Source organism: Macaca fascicularis, chromosome 16 (genome assembly GCF_037993035.2).
Source record: "Macaca fascicularis isolate 582-1 chromosome 16, T2T-MFA8v1.1".
Classification (NCBI taxonomy): domain Eukaryota; kingdom Metazoa; phylum Chordata; class Mammalia; order Primates; family Cercopithecidae; genus Macaca; species Macaca fascicularis.
Genome location: NC_088390.1, coordinates 71,030,411 through 71,043,713, shown reverse-complemented (window position 1 = coordinate 71,043,713; position 13,303 = coordinate 71,030,411). Strand labels below are relative to the sequence as shown.

Sequence of the window (13,303 nt, the reverse complement as noted above, 5' to 3'; positions counted from 1 at the left end):
AGGTCAGGAGATCGAGACCATCCTGGCTAACAAGGTGAAACCCCATCTCTACTAAAAATATAAAAAAGTAGCCGGGCTTGGTGACATATGCCTATAGTCCCAGCTACTCGGGAGGCTGAGGCAGGAGAATCGCTTGAACCCAGGAGGCAGAGGTTGCAGTGAGCCAAGATCGCGCCACTGACTCCAGCCTGGGCGACAGAGCAAGACTCTGTCTAAAAAAAAAAAAAAAAAAAAGAAATTAAGGTCAAAGTCGGTATGTCATGAGCTCAGGCTGCTGGCTAGTAACTAGTAGAACCAGAGTTAGACCACTTCCCAATGTATATTTCTAGTGTTACTTGAATTATTTCACAATAATTCTGTGGGGTTTTTTTTTTTTTTTTTTTTTTAAGAAATGAGGTCTCACTATGTTGTTCAGGCTGGCTCCGAACTCCTGAGCTCAAGCAATCCTACCCCATTAGCCTCCCAAAGTGCTGGGATTACAGGCCTGAGGCACCACGCCCAGTCTGTGTGTTGGCTTTATAGTTAAAACACAACAACCATAAAACAATAACAAGGAAAGTTAGGAAACTTTCATTGTGAAAACGATTTCAATATTTTGTCACTGAGTCTCAGCGCTGCAATCCCCTCCCTAAAATCATTTTATTTTAAGTAATAGATAATTGAAAAGACCATTCTTTGGTTGTTCATAAAAGTTCAGAAACACTTTCGAATGGACGCTCATGTTGCAATCAGACTGTCTCACCACTTCAACGAAAATGGTTTCAGTAAGAAAGAAGTGAAACTTACCATCTGTTTTCATTGCCTCACAATCCAATACAGCTTTTCTACCTGAAAGAGAGAAAAGGAACACGATTAAGCTCACTTTCCACATGACGCGTTGGCTTAGAGGTTTGAGCCTCAAAATAATAAGGGGAGCTTACATGTGACAGAAGAAAATACGCTCCAGAGAAGGAGCCTGTTCAAATGTCTCCACATTCTCCCAGATGAAGTCCAAGACGGGGTCAGAAGGCATAGTAGCACCACAGTAGTGAGTCACTCGGAGAACTTCCTCTTTTTCTTGGCCAAGTTAAGGAAATCAGAGGGTTTGGACGAGCTTTGCATAATATGACTGGTTCGTTCGACCAATCTGTTTTCCTCTATGAGTTCCTATAAGAAGAGAGATATTTGGTAGACTGTCACCCGCCCCCCACACCCCCTGCCACCCGGTCCCACGCTGGCTGGGAAAGAGAAAAGGAGGTAAATCTGACTGTTACATTGTCTATGTAAACCCACCTGATCTCCTTGCTCTGGACTCAGTCTATGCTGAAAGGAGTTTAGTGGAAGTTCGGTTTAGTCTTTGGAAGCAAACTGACTGTCTTAAGCAGATAATACAAATATTGTATCAAAAATGCCTTTTTTTTTTTTTTTTTTTTTTGAGACTGGCCTCACTCCGTCACCCAGATTGGAGTGGAGTGCTGTGATCATAGCTCATTGCAGCCTCAAACTCCTGGGCTCAGGTGATCCTCCCACTTCAGCCTCCTGAGTAGCTGGGCCCACAGGTGTGCACCACCATGCCTGGCTAATCATTTTTATTTGTAGAGACAGAGGTCTAGTTGCCCAGGCTGGTGTTAAACTCCTGAGCTCAAGTGATCCTCCCACCTCTGCCTCCCGAAGTGCTGGGATTACAGGTGTGAGCTACTGTGCCTAGCCAAAAATGCCTGCTTTCATTCACTATTGATTCCTAGACCCCACTCCAGACTGAACGGGTTTGAAGTCTGTGACTCTGATTTTTTTTTTTTTTAAAACAAGGGCCCCAAGCAATTCTTACACATAGTGAAGTCTGAGAAATATTTGTACAAGATGCTGCTGCCTCAGTGATTTCTGAATCAAGGGAGCCTTGGGGACTTGTTATTACGGCGAGCCCTCCAGTGTCAGGAGATCTGAGGTAGGAGTTAACTTAGATCAGCCTTTAAAATAAAACATGCAGGCCAGGTGTGGTGGCTCATGCCTGTAATCCTAGCACTTTGGGAGGCCGAGGCGGACGGATCACCTGAGATCAAGCGTTTGAGACCAGCCTGGCCAACACCGCAAAACCCCATCTCTAGTAAAAATACAAAAAAATTAGCTGGGCATGGTGGCGTGCGCCTATAATCCCAGCTACTTGGGGGGCTGAGGCAGGAGAATTGCTTGAACCCAGGAGGTGGAGGTTGCAGTGAGCCGAGATTGCACCACTGCACTCCAGCCTGGGTGACAGAGTGAAACTCCATCTCAAAAAAAAAAAAAAAAAGTCAATTGAAATAGGATGTGCAGAGCCACTTCTTGATGGAGTGGAGATCACCAAAAGGATAGAAAGGTATGACTATGGGGCTAGGTGGGCAAGACAGCTGGTCGACACATGCAAGAATTGACAGGTCCACCAAGAGAGGAAGCAAGGAGCTGAATGGCAGGGGTGGCCTTGAGCTGGAACATTCATCTCTGTGCCTTAGTTCCCAAGGTGTAACCAAATCCCTCCTTATTGACTTAGGGTCACCTAGCTAGGGGGTTTGACAGAGTCTCGCTCTGTCTCCCAAGCTGGAGTGTAGTGGTACCATCTTGGCTCACTGCAACCTCCACTTCCCAGAATCAAACTATCCTTCCACCTCAGCCTCTCTAGTAGCTGGGACCACAGGCACAAACCACCATACACTACTAAGTTTTTAACTTTTTTGTAGAGACGAAGTCTCACTATATTGCCCAGGCTGGTTTTGAACTCCTGGGCTCAAGCGATCCTCGTGCGTGTGGCCTCCCAAAATGCTGGGATTACAGGCATGAGCCACTATGTCCAACCCTTACTACAACAGCTTTACAGCACTTTGTAAAAGTTTGCATGGGTGAACTGTCAGACACATGTGCAAAATTCCATCAACTTTTTCTTTTCTTCACATCTGCAATGTTTTTCATCAGCATCCTGTCACTTTTCAGCTACCACTGCTGGCCAGCTGGAAAAGAGCAGACAACCATAGGATCATTCCCCGCATCCACATTTTCTTTCTCTTTCTTTTTTTGAGATGGAGTCTCTCTCTGTTGCCCAGGCTGGAGTGCAGTGGCCCTATCTTGGCTCACTGCAACCTCCACCTCCTGGGTTCAAGGGATTCTCCTGCCTCGGCCTTCCAAGTAACTGGGATTACAAGTGTGTGCCACCACGCCTGGCCAATTTTTTGTATTTTTAGTAGAGACAGGGTTTCACCATGTTAGCCAGGATGGTCTCGATTTCCCAACCTCGTGATCCACCCGCCTCGGCCTCCCAAAGTGCTGGGATTACAGGTGTGAGCCACGGCGCCTGGCCCTTTTTTTTTTTTTTTTTTTTCTGAGATGGGGTCTTTCAAAAGTACAGTTCTGAATCAAGGGAGCCTTGGGGTCTTGCTATTATGGTGAGCTCTGCAGTGCCAGGAGAACTGAGGTAGGAGTAAACTTAGATCAGCCTTTGAAATAGAATGTGTGAGGCCGGGTGCAGTGGCTCATGCCTGTAATCCCAGCACTTTGGGAGACTGAGGTGGGTGGATCACTTGAGATCAGGAATTTGAGACCAGCCTGGTCAACACGGCGAAACCTTGTCTCTAGTAAAAATTTAAAAAATTAGCTGAGTGTGGTGGCAAGTGCCTGTAATCTCAGCCACTTGGGAACCTGGGAACCGGAGGTTGCAGTGGCCTGAGATCGTGCTACTGCAGCTATTACTCAAGTCTAAAAATACTAGAAGTTGCCTATATATATATATTTTTTTTTTTTCGTTGCCAGACATGTCTGCAATTTGTGCTGGATCTGATAGAGAAACCATTTCCATGGGTCTATACAAAAATGTGGAGCCAGGGGTGGTGGCTCACTGGTAATCCCAGCACTTTGGGAGTGCCACTGCACTCCAGCCTGGGCGACAGAGTGAGACTCCGTCTCAAAAAAGAAAAAAAAATATATTTTTTTAATGGTGATATAGAAGAACATTTCATGATGTGGTAAGAGAACCACAATATACTTAAGAAAAGAGAAAAGCTATTATTAACAGTTGTAATAACATAAATCATTTTTCTAAATAAGAAAGTGCATGATTTATATTCATAGAAAAACTCTCTGGAGTCCAGGTACAGTGGCTCATGCCTGTATTCCCAGCACTTTGGGAGACTAAGATAGGTGGATCACTTGAGCCCAGGAGTTTGAGACCAGCCTGAGCAATGTAATGAGATCTTGTCTCTAAATTTAAAAAGAAAAGGAAAAGAAAGGAAAGGAAGAAAGAAAGAGAAAAACTATCTGGAAGGATATTTTCTCAAAATGTTAACAATAGCCATATCTGGAGAGTAGAATATTTTTATTTTCTTTTTTTTATTATTATACTTTAAGTTCTAGGGTACATGTGCACAACGTGCAGGTTTGATACATACGTATACACGTGCCATGTTGGTTTGCTGCACCCATCAACTCATCATCTACATTAGGTATTTCTCCTAATGCTATCCCTCCCCTAACCCCCCACCCCCTGACACACCCCAGTGTGTGATGTTCCCCTCCCTGTATCCAAGTGATCTCATTGTTCAGTTCCCACCGATGAGTGAGAACATGCGGTGTTTGGTTTTCTGTCCTTGTGATAGTTTGCTGAGAATGGTGGTTTCCAGCTTCATCCATGTCCCTGCAAAGGACGTGACTCATCCTTTTTAATGACTGCATAGTATTCCATGGTGTGTATGTGCCACATTTTCTTAATCCAGTCTATGATTGATGGGCATTTGGGTTGGTTCCAAGTCTTTGCTATTGTGAATAGTGCCACAATAAACATACATGTGCATGTATCTTTATAGTAGCATGATTTATAATCCTTTGGGTATATACCCAGTAATGGGATTGCTGGGTCAAATGGTATTTCTAGTTCTAGATCTTTGAGGAATCGCCACACTGTCTTCCACAATGGTTGAACTAATTTACCAGCTTTTATTTTCTTATTCTAGCTCCTCTTTCTTTTCTTTTTCTTTTTTTTTTTTTTTTGAGACGACGTCTCGCTCTTGTCCCCCAAGCTAGAGTGCAATGGCACGATCTTGGCTCACTGCAACCTCCACCTCCTGGGTTCAAGCAATTCTCCTGCCTCAGCTTCCCAAGTAGCTGTAACTACACGCGCCTGCCACCACGCCCGGCTAAATTTTGTATTTTTAGTAGAGACGGGGTGTCACCACATTGGCCAGGCTGGTCTCGAACTCCTAACCTCAGGTGATCCGCCCTCCTTGGCCTCCCAAAGTGCTGGGATTACAGTCATGAGCCACCGCGCCCGGCCGCTCCTCTTTCAATTATTTCTTTCCACATTAATATTCTTATTATGGAGAAGGAGGAAAGATGGGATAATGACAGACCTTGACACGTTTCCTTGGTCCTCCATAAGGAGAAAGAGCCTCCTCTAAGCCTGACAGCACGGTGCACTGAGTGAGGACAGGAGGTTGGGACATTTCCCAGAGGCTTGGGTTCAAAACCACTGAGGTATTGGGAAACATAAAGTAACTTTTACATGGAAGGTAAAAACAAGATCCTTTCCTCAAAAGACCCACCTGGAGCCCATACTTGCACTCAGGCAACCCACAGGCTTGCAACAACAGGGTCTTTTTTTTTTTTTTTTTTTTTTTTTTTGAGATGGAATCTTGTTCTGTCACTCAGGCTTGAGTACAGTGGCACAATCTCGGCTCACTGCAGCTTCTACCTCTCAGGTTCAAGTAATTCTCCTGCCTCAGCCTCCCAAGTAGCTGGGATTACAGGTGCCAACCATAATGCCCAGCTAATTTTTGTATTTTTTTTTTTTAAACAGAATTTCACTCTTGTTGCCCAGGCTGGAGTGCAATGGCATGATCTTGGCTCACTGCAACCTCTGCCTCCCAGGTTCAAGTGACTCTCCTGCCTCAGCCTCCTGAGTAGCTGGGATTACAGGTGCCCATCACCATGCCCAGCTAATTTTTGTATTTTTAGTAGTGATGGGGTTTCATCATGTGGCTGAGGCTGGTCTTGAACTCCTGACCTCAGGTGATCCCCCCACCTTGGCCTCCCAAAGTGCTGGGATTACAAGTGTGAGCCACCATGCCCAGCCTAAACCTCTTTTCTTTATATATTACCCAGTCTTAGGTAGTCCTTTATAGCAGTGTGAAAATGGACTAATACACCATATATATATAATATAGATAGAGATTTTATATGTTTATAGATATTTATATATTTATTTATATATATAATATTTAATAGTTCTCAATAACAAAAATTATCTAATTCATTGGTTTAACTTTATTCTTCCATAAAACTTTAATAAATACCATCTGGTGAAGGTGTAATTGCCTGATGAGTTCTTCTTGCCTGCTGCACAAACAAAAATCAATTCACTGAGATGATAGCATTGCAAAAAGAGAGTTTACTTGGCATGCAATCAGCCACACCACATGGGGAATGAAATTTATTACTCTCATCAATGTCCCTGAAGGCTATGATGTTAAGGGTTTTGTGGAAAATTTGGTGGGCAGGGGACTCGGGAGTGGGTGTTACTGATTGGTTGAGGATGAAATCACAGGGGTGTAGAAAACAGTCTTCTTGAGCTGAGTCCACCTCTGCGTGGAGCCACAGGATCAGCTGACTCATGAGTCATGGGTCCAGGTGGGGTCAGTCCGAAAGATCTCCAAAACACCAATTGTAGGTTTTACAATAGTGATGTTACCTACAGTGTTTCCAGAAAGGGGTTCTGATCCAGACCCCAAGAAAGGGTTCTTGGATCTCACACAAGAAAGAATTCAGGGGCCGGGCGCGGTGGCTCAAGCCTGTAATCCCAGCACTGTGGGAGGCCGAGATGGGCGGATCACGAGGTCAGGAGATCGAGACCATCCTGGCTAACACGGTGAAACCCCGTCTCTACTAAAAAATACAAAAAACTAGCCGGGCGCGGTGGCGGGCGCCTGTAGTCCCAGCTACTCCGGAGGCTGAGGCAGGAGAATGGCGTGAACCCGGGAGGCGGAGCTTGCAGTGAGCTGAGATCCGGCCACTGCACTCCAGCCTGGGCGGCAGAGCGAGACTCCGTCTCAAAAAAAAAAAAAAAAAAAAAAAGAAAGAAAGAATTCAGGGTGCGTCCACAGAGTAGAGTGAGCACAAGTTTATTAGAGAAGTAAAGAAGCAAAAGAATGGCTACTCCATAGCCAAGGTTATTTCTTGATCATATGCTAAACAAGGGTTTGATTACTCCTAAATTTTCTGGGAAAGGGGCGAGGAGTTCCCAGAACTAATGGTTCCTCCCCATTTTAGACCACATAGGGTAACTTCTGGATGTTGCCATGGCATTTGTATACTGTCATGGTGCTGGTGGGAGTGTCTTTTAGCATGCTAATGCATTATATTAGCATAATGAGCAGTGAAGATGGTCAGAGGTCACTTTTGTTGCCATCTTGGATTTAATGGGTTTGGGCTGGTTTCTTTACTGCATCCTGTTTTATCAGTGGGTTCTTTGTGACCTGTATCTTGTGTCAACCTCCTATCTCATCCTGTGACTAAAAATCCACAACCTCCTGAGAATGCAGCCCAGCAGGTCTCAACCTTATTTTACCCAGCCCCTGTTCAAGATGGAGTCGGTCTGGTTCCAACACCTCTGACACACTTCCCCCTGCCTTTTACAAGGGGACGAAGTGTTGTAGAGGGATGAAGATCCATCATCAGTAACTTCTTTGGGCTGAATAGGGGTGGTGATATTCCTGCCTAACTATTAGGGTCTCTTTTATTCAGGGTAGAGAGGAGCTCAGTCAGAAAGCGTTAGTATGGTGATGGCCATTCATAACTCTGAGTTCTGACAAAAGGTGGTGTCTGGAAGATTAATAAGTGTTCAATTTAAGAAAATGTTGGCCGGGCACAGTGGCTCATGCCTGTAATCTCAGGGCTTTGGGAGGCCAAGGCAGGCAGATCACCTGAGATCAGGAGTTCAAGACCAGCCTGACCAACATAGAGAAACCCCATCTCTACTAAAAATACAAAATTAGCCAGGTGTGGTGGCACATGTCTGTAATCCCAGCTGCTCGAGAGGCTGAGGCAGGAGAATCGCTTACAGTGAGCCAAGATTGCACCACTGCACTCCAGCCTGAGCAACAAGAGCAAAACTCCATCTCAAAAAAAAAAAAAAAAGAAAATGTTGAGTGAGTTTATCCTGCATTCCTATACAAAGAGTACAACAGTCATATATTCCATAGTAGTAAAACAAAATAGATAAAATAATTCCAAGTAAACTAAATAGGAAGGCTTTCCATGAACTGGGCAATGGTTAGAACCAAGCTGATACGGAGTTGCTAGCCAATCCCAATACATGCCCAGAATTATAAACTGATTCCACATTTTTACATTGCCCATTCCTCCTGTTTCTGCTGAGCAGCAGACAGAGATCATTGGTTGGTTCATAAAAATAATCAGGGTCAGTCTAAATAGCAGAAAAGGTAGGGTGTGATGGCTCATGCCTGTAATTCCAACATTTTGGGAGGCCGAGGAAGGTGGATCACTTAAGGCCAGGAGTTTAAGACCAGAGTACCCCACATGGTAAAACCCCATCTGTACTAAAAATACGAAAATTACCTGGGTATGGTGGTGGGTGTCTGTAATCCCAGCTACTCGGGAGGTCAAGGCATGAGAATCACTTGAACCCAGCAGATGGAGGTTGCAGTGAGCCGAGATCATGTTGCTGCGCTCCAGCCTGGGTAACAAAGTGAGATTCTGTCTCAAAAAATAGCCGGACGCAGTGGCAGGCACCTGTAGTCCCAGCTACTCGGGAGGCTGAGGCAGGAGAATGGTGTGAACCCCTGGAGGCAGAGCTTGCAGTGAGCCGAGATCGTGCCACTGCACTCCAGCCTGGGCGACAGAGTGAGACTTCATCTCAAAATAAATAAATAAAAATAAAATTTAAAAAGCAGAAAAAACTCAAAAACAATGGATGAGACAAGACTCTAATAACAGATATGTATCAGTTCATTTTCACACTGCTGATAAGGATATATCGGAGACTGGGCAATTTACAAAAGAAAGAGAGGTTTAATGGACTTACAGTTCCACATGGCTGGAGAGGCCTCGCAATCACGATGGAAGGCAAGGAGCAGCAAGTCACATCTTACATGAATGGCAGCAGGCAAAGAGAGAGCTTGTGCAGGGAAACCCCCCCTTATAAAACCATCAGCTTTCATGAGACTTATTCACTATCATGAGAATAGCGTGGGAAAGGCCTGCCCCCATGATTCAATTCCTTCACACCAGGTCCCTTCCACAACGTGTGGGAATTCAAGATGAGATTTGGGTGGGGACACAGCCAAACCATATCAAGGTATACCATAGTTTTTGATACATAATTTTTTCTCTCTCTCATCTCCCATTTTTATTAAATTAAAAAAAATCATGGTAGGACTGATTTGTTTGCAAAACAAGCTTTAGTCTTATGAGACTTGGCATATTGTTCACATAATGTGCAGCAAGAATAATTATTTGCTATACAGGCTTCTTTTAAATTTGGCTTTGATTGCCAGGTGTGATGACTCACACCTGTAATCGCAGAACTTTGGGAGGCTGAGGCAGGTGGATCACCTGAAGTCAGGAGTTCAAGACCAGCTTGACCAATATGGAGAAACCCCATCTGTACTAAAAATACAAAATTAGCTGGGTATGGTGGTGCATGCCTATAATCCCAGCTACTTGGGAACCTGAGGCAGGAGAATTGCTTGAACCCAGGAGGCGGAGGTTGCGGCGAGCAGAGATCACGGCATTGCACTCCAGCCTGGGCAACAAGAGCAAAATAATAACAATAATAATAATAATAGAAAAATAAAATTGGCTTTGATGGAACTTTTTTCTATAAGGACTCTTAGATTAGAGTTTTTAAGGCCTTGAGCCCAGCCACTGATTAATCTGTGCCTGCAAATACCTATATGAGTTGGGTAAATTTCTCTCTTCTTGAGGTCCCAAGATAACTTGAGGCTTCTGGGCCTGTCAGAAAGTGACATTCTTGGCCGGGCGCGGTGGCTCAAGCCTGTAATCCCAGCACTTTGGGAGGACGAGGCGGGTGGACCACAAGGTCAGGAGATCGAGACTATCCTGGCTAACATGGTGAAACCCCGTCTCTACTAAAAATACAAAAAACTAGCCGGGCGTGGTGGCGGGCGCCTGTAGTCTCAGCTACGTGGGAGGCTGAGGCGGGAGAATGGCGTGAACCCGGGAGGCGGAGCTTGCAGTGAGCCGAGATCACGCCACTGCACTCCAGCCTGGGAGACACAGCGAGACTCCGTCTCAAAAAAAAAAAAAAAAAAAAAAAAAAGAAAGTGACATTCTTTATTTGCCACAGGTCAGAAACCCTGTACAGGGATTGTGTAGACAAGGTATGATGGCAGTTTTCCTAAGGGGCTTTTATTGGCTCGATATGTCAACTTTGATTCCTTTAAAGCAGTCTGTTTGTATTTGAAAGCACTCCAGGTAAAATAACCTGATACAAAAGAAAAACAGATTCTTATTGCACTTATGCAAATAGCTATATTGCCATAAGTTAAGAATACTAGGCCAGATGTGGTGGCTCACACCAGCAATCCCAGCACTTTGGGGGGCTGATGTGGGAGGATCACTTGTGCCCAGGAGTTTGAGACCAGCTTGGCCAACATAGTGAGACCTCAACTCTACAAACAAATAAAACAAAATTAGCTGGGCGTGGTGACACACAATTGTAACCCCAGGTACTTGGGAGGCTGAGGTGAGTGGATCACTTGAGCCTGTGAGGCCGAGGCTATAGTGAGCTGTGATGATTGTGACCATGCCACTGAACTTCAGCCTGGATGAGAGAGAAAGGCCCTGTCCAAACAAACAAATAAAATACCAACCAACCAAACAAACAAAAAACACTGATGAATACTCACAAATAGTTTCCAGATTCTGGAAAAATCAAGTAGAGAGAAAGGAATATGCTCCAAATTTTGCTCATAGGAGTATACTTTACTCAATTGTTAAAAGCTGTAAATAATTCAAAAGAAGAGTTTTCTTGACTCTGAAAAACAAGAGAGGATCAGCAATGTTTGAAGCAAAAAGTCATAAGAAGATTATTTTTGTCTTTTATTAATTTAGTCTATGCAATTAATTCCTGTTTTGCTTGATATTTATGAACACATTAGTTTTCCAAGAGAGTCTTGGAAATTTTTCCCCTCTACTTTAATGTCACACTTTCAAAAGTTAGCAGAGACCTGGATTTAAGAATCAGAGTCCTATAGCTAATTATAAAACATCTTTTGAACAGGATCAAAACAAGACAACAATTGTCTGTGGATGACAAAAGGTCTTAGGGGAGCCATATTCAAAGACACAATTGACAAGGAAATTTGGTCACTTCTGTGGTATACAACAATTTTACATAAAAATTATAATTATTACTGATAACTTACACTAACTCATATCAGAACTATAGGAGTTTCCCATAATTTTGTACTATGTATCAATAACATACTTATACAGATAAATCCCAAAGAAAGCCAAACACCATTTCATATTTGACAGTGCTTCCAGTATGATTTTAATATACCACATAGGTCAAATCTGTTTTCTTTTTTCTTTTTTTTTTTTTTTTGAGACAGTCTCACTCTGTCCCCCAGGCTGGAATGCAGTGACGTAGTCTCACTCTGTCCACCAGGCTGGAATGCAGTACATAATCTCGGCTCACTGCAGTCTTCACCTCCCATGTTCAAGTGATTCTTGTGCCTCAGCCTCCTGAGTATCTGGGACTATAAGCACACACCACCATGACTGGCTAATTTTTGTATTTTTAGTAGAGATGGGGTCTTGCCATGTTGGCCAGGCTTGTCTCAAACTACAGGCCTGAAGTGATCCACTGGCCTCGGCCTCCCAAAATGCTAGGATTACAGGCATGAGCCACTGCACCTGGTCCAAATATGCCATTTTTGGATTTTACAGGACTTAATATCTAAAAGGATTAATCAGGTCAGAAAAAGACATAATTTAAAATTTGATTTTGGAAAGTTTATCAAATATCAAAGATTTAAAATACTGATATTATAAAATAAAATCCTAGATCAACATAAGTCATTTATTTAGCCAAAATCATAACTCAAAGATTTTTAAAAGACAAAAACCTTTACTCACTGATAGAGGAAGATGTAGCTTTCCAAAAAAAAGTCTTTTTAATTTCCTTTCTTTTTCCTGTAGTTTATTCAAAAGGCAAGCAAAAATCTTTCATTATCTTTTAATATTACGTGAAAATTTTGTTCAAGAGAGAAAGCCAAATTTCACCTTTGCATTAGTGTACTATTAATGTCAAACCCAATTCCTAATAGAAGCTGTAGACAAATTTATTTAATTTTAATTAGTTTGACCATAAGGTAAGATTCTCATAAACCTTTTATAGCCCTTTACAATTTTCTGTTAAGGATCAAATTAGCCAGGCATGATGACTCATGCCTGTAATCCCAGCACTTTGGGAGACTGAGCTGGGCGGATCACTTGAGGTCAGGAGTTTGAGACCAGCCTGGCCAACATGGTGAAACCCCATCTCTACTAAAAATACAAAAATTAGCCAGGCATAGTGGTACACACTTGTAATCCCAGCTACTTGGGAGGCTGAGGCATGAGAATCGCTTGAACCTGGGAGATGGAGGTTGTAGTGAGCCCAGATTGCACCACTGTATTCCAGCCTGGGCAACAGAGTGAGACTCTGTGTCAAAAAAAAAAAAAAAAAAGGATCAAATCAATGCCCTAAGAAAACCCTGTTGTGGTTTTATTTCAATGTTCAATTTATGGAAAAACTGAATAATACCCCTTTAACTTAGGCAATATGTTCACACATAGAATTTGTTTTATAAGATTAATCTTTCACAAACCTTTCACAACTTACTCAAAACTTTAGCTTTATCCTGTCGAATTTAAAACAATCCTTTAACTCTCTAAATTAGGCCAAAAAACCTACATTCCCATATCTTCTTTACCAAAAACACATTCTACTTTCCTTACATACTTTGCATGTAAAACTGTTTCTCCAGTACTCTCAATTACATATGTTACAATATTACCTCTTAGTTACTTTTATTCTTGGTGAAAAACCTGGCAAGTAAGAGATTTTATTTATGTACCAGGTGTGGAGTCTAGAACACCAGCTAAGAAATACAGATAAGGTCTGACTCTTCTCAGCATAGCTAGGGGGCATAGCTAACTCCACTTCCTCAGCCCTTTGCTCCAAAGCAGGTAAGTTGAACAATTATCACATTAAAGAAGCCATTTATGACATTAAACCATTTAGCAAATGTGTCAGAGGTGCTGCAACCAGAGCAACTATTCT

The 13,303-nt window shown here is 43.0% G+C and overlaps 1 protein-coding gene across 15 annotated transcripts in view; it reads right to left on the bottom strand.

Moving 5' to 3' along the window:
• MILR1 (mast cell immunoglobulin like receptor 1) overlaps window positions 1–1,038 on the bottom strand; it is a 39,995-nt gene extending 38,957 nt beyond the window's left edge. For all 15 annotated transcript variants that reach the window (XR_012426020.1, XR_012426022.1, XR_012426021.1 and 12 more), the window contains exons 1-2: window positions 921–1,038; window positions 787–828 (exon numbers count right to left, since the gene is read on the bottom strand). Coding sequence is in view for 9 of the 15 variants with exons in the window: in XM_065531859.2 (XP_065387931.1) it covers window positions 787–828; window positions 921–975 (97 nt within the window). In the remaining 6 variants the exon portion in view is untranslated. The remainder of the gene's footprint in view (window positions 1–786; window positions 829–920) is intronic.
• Between the last annotated feature and the right edge of the window lie 12,265 nt (window positions 1,039–13,303).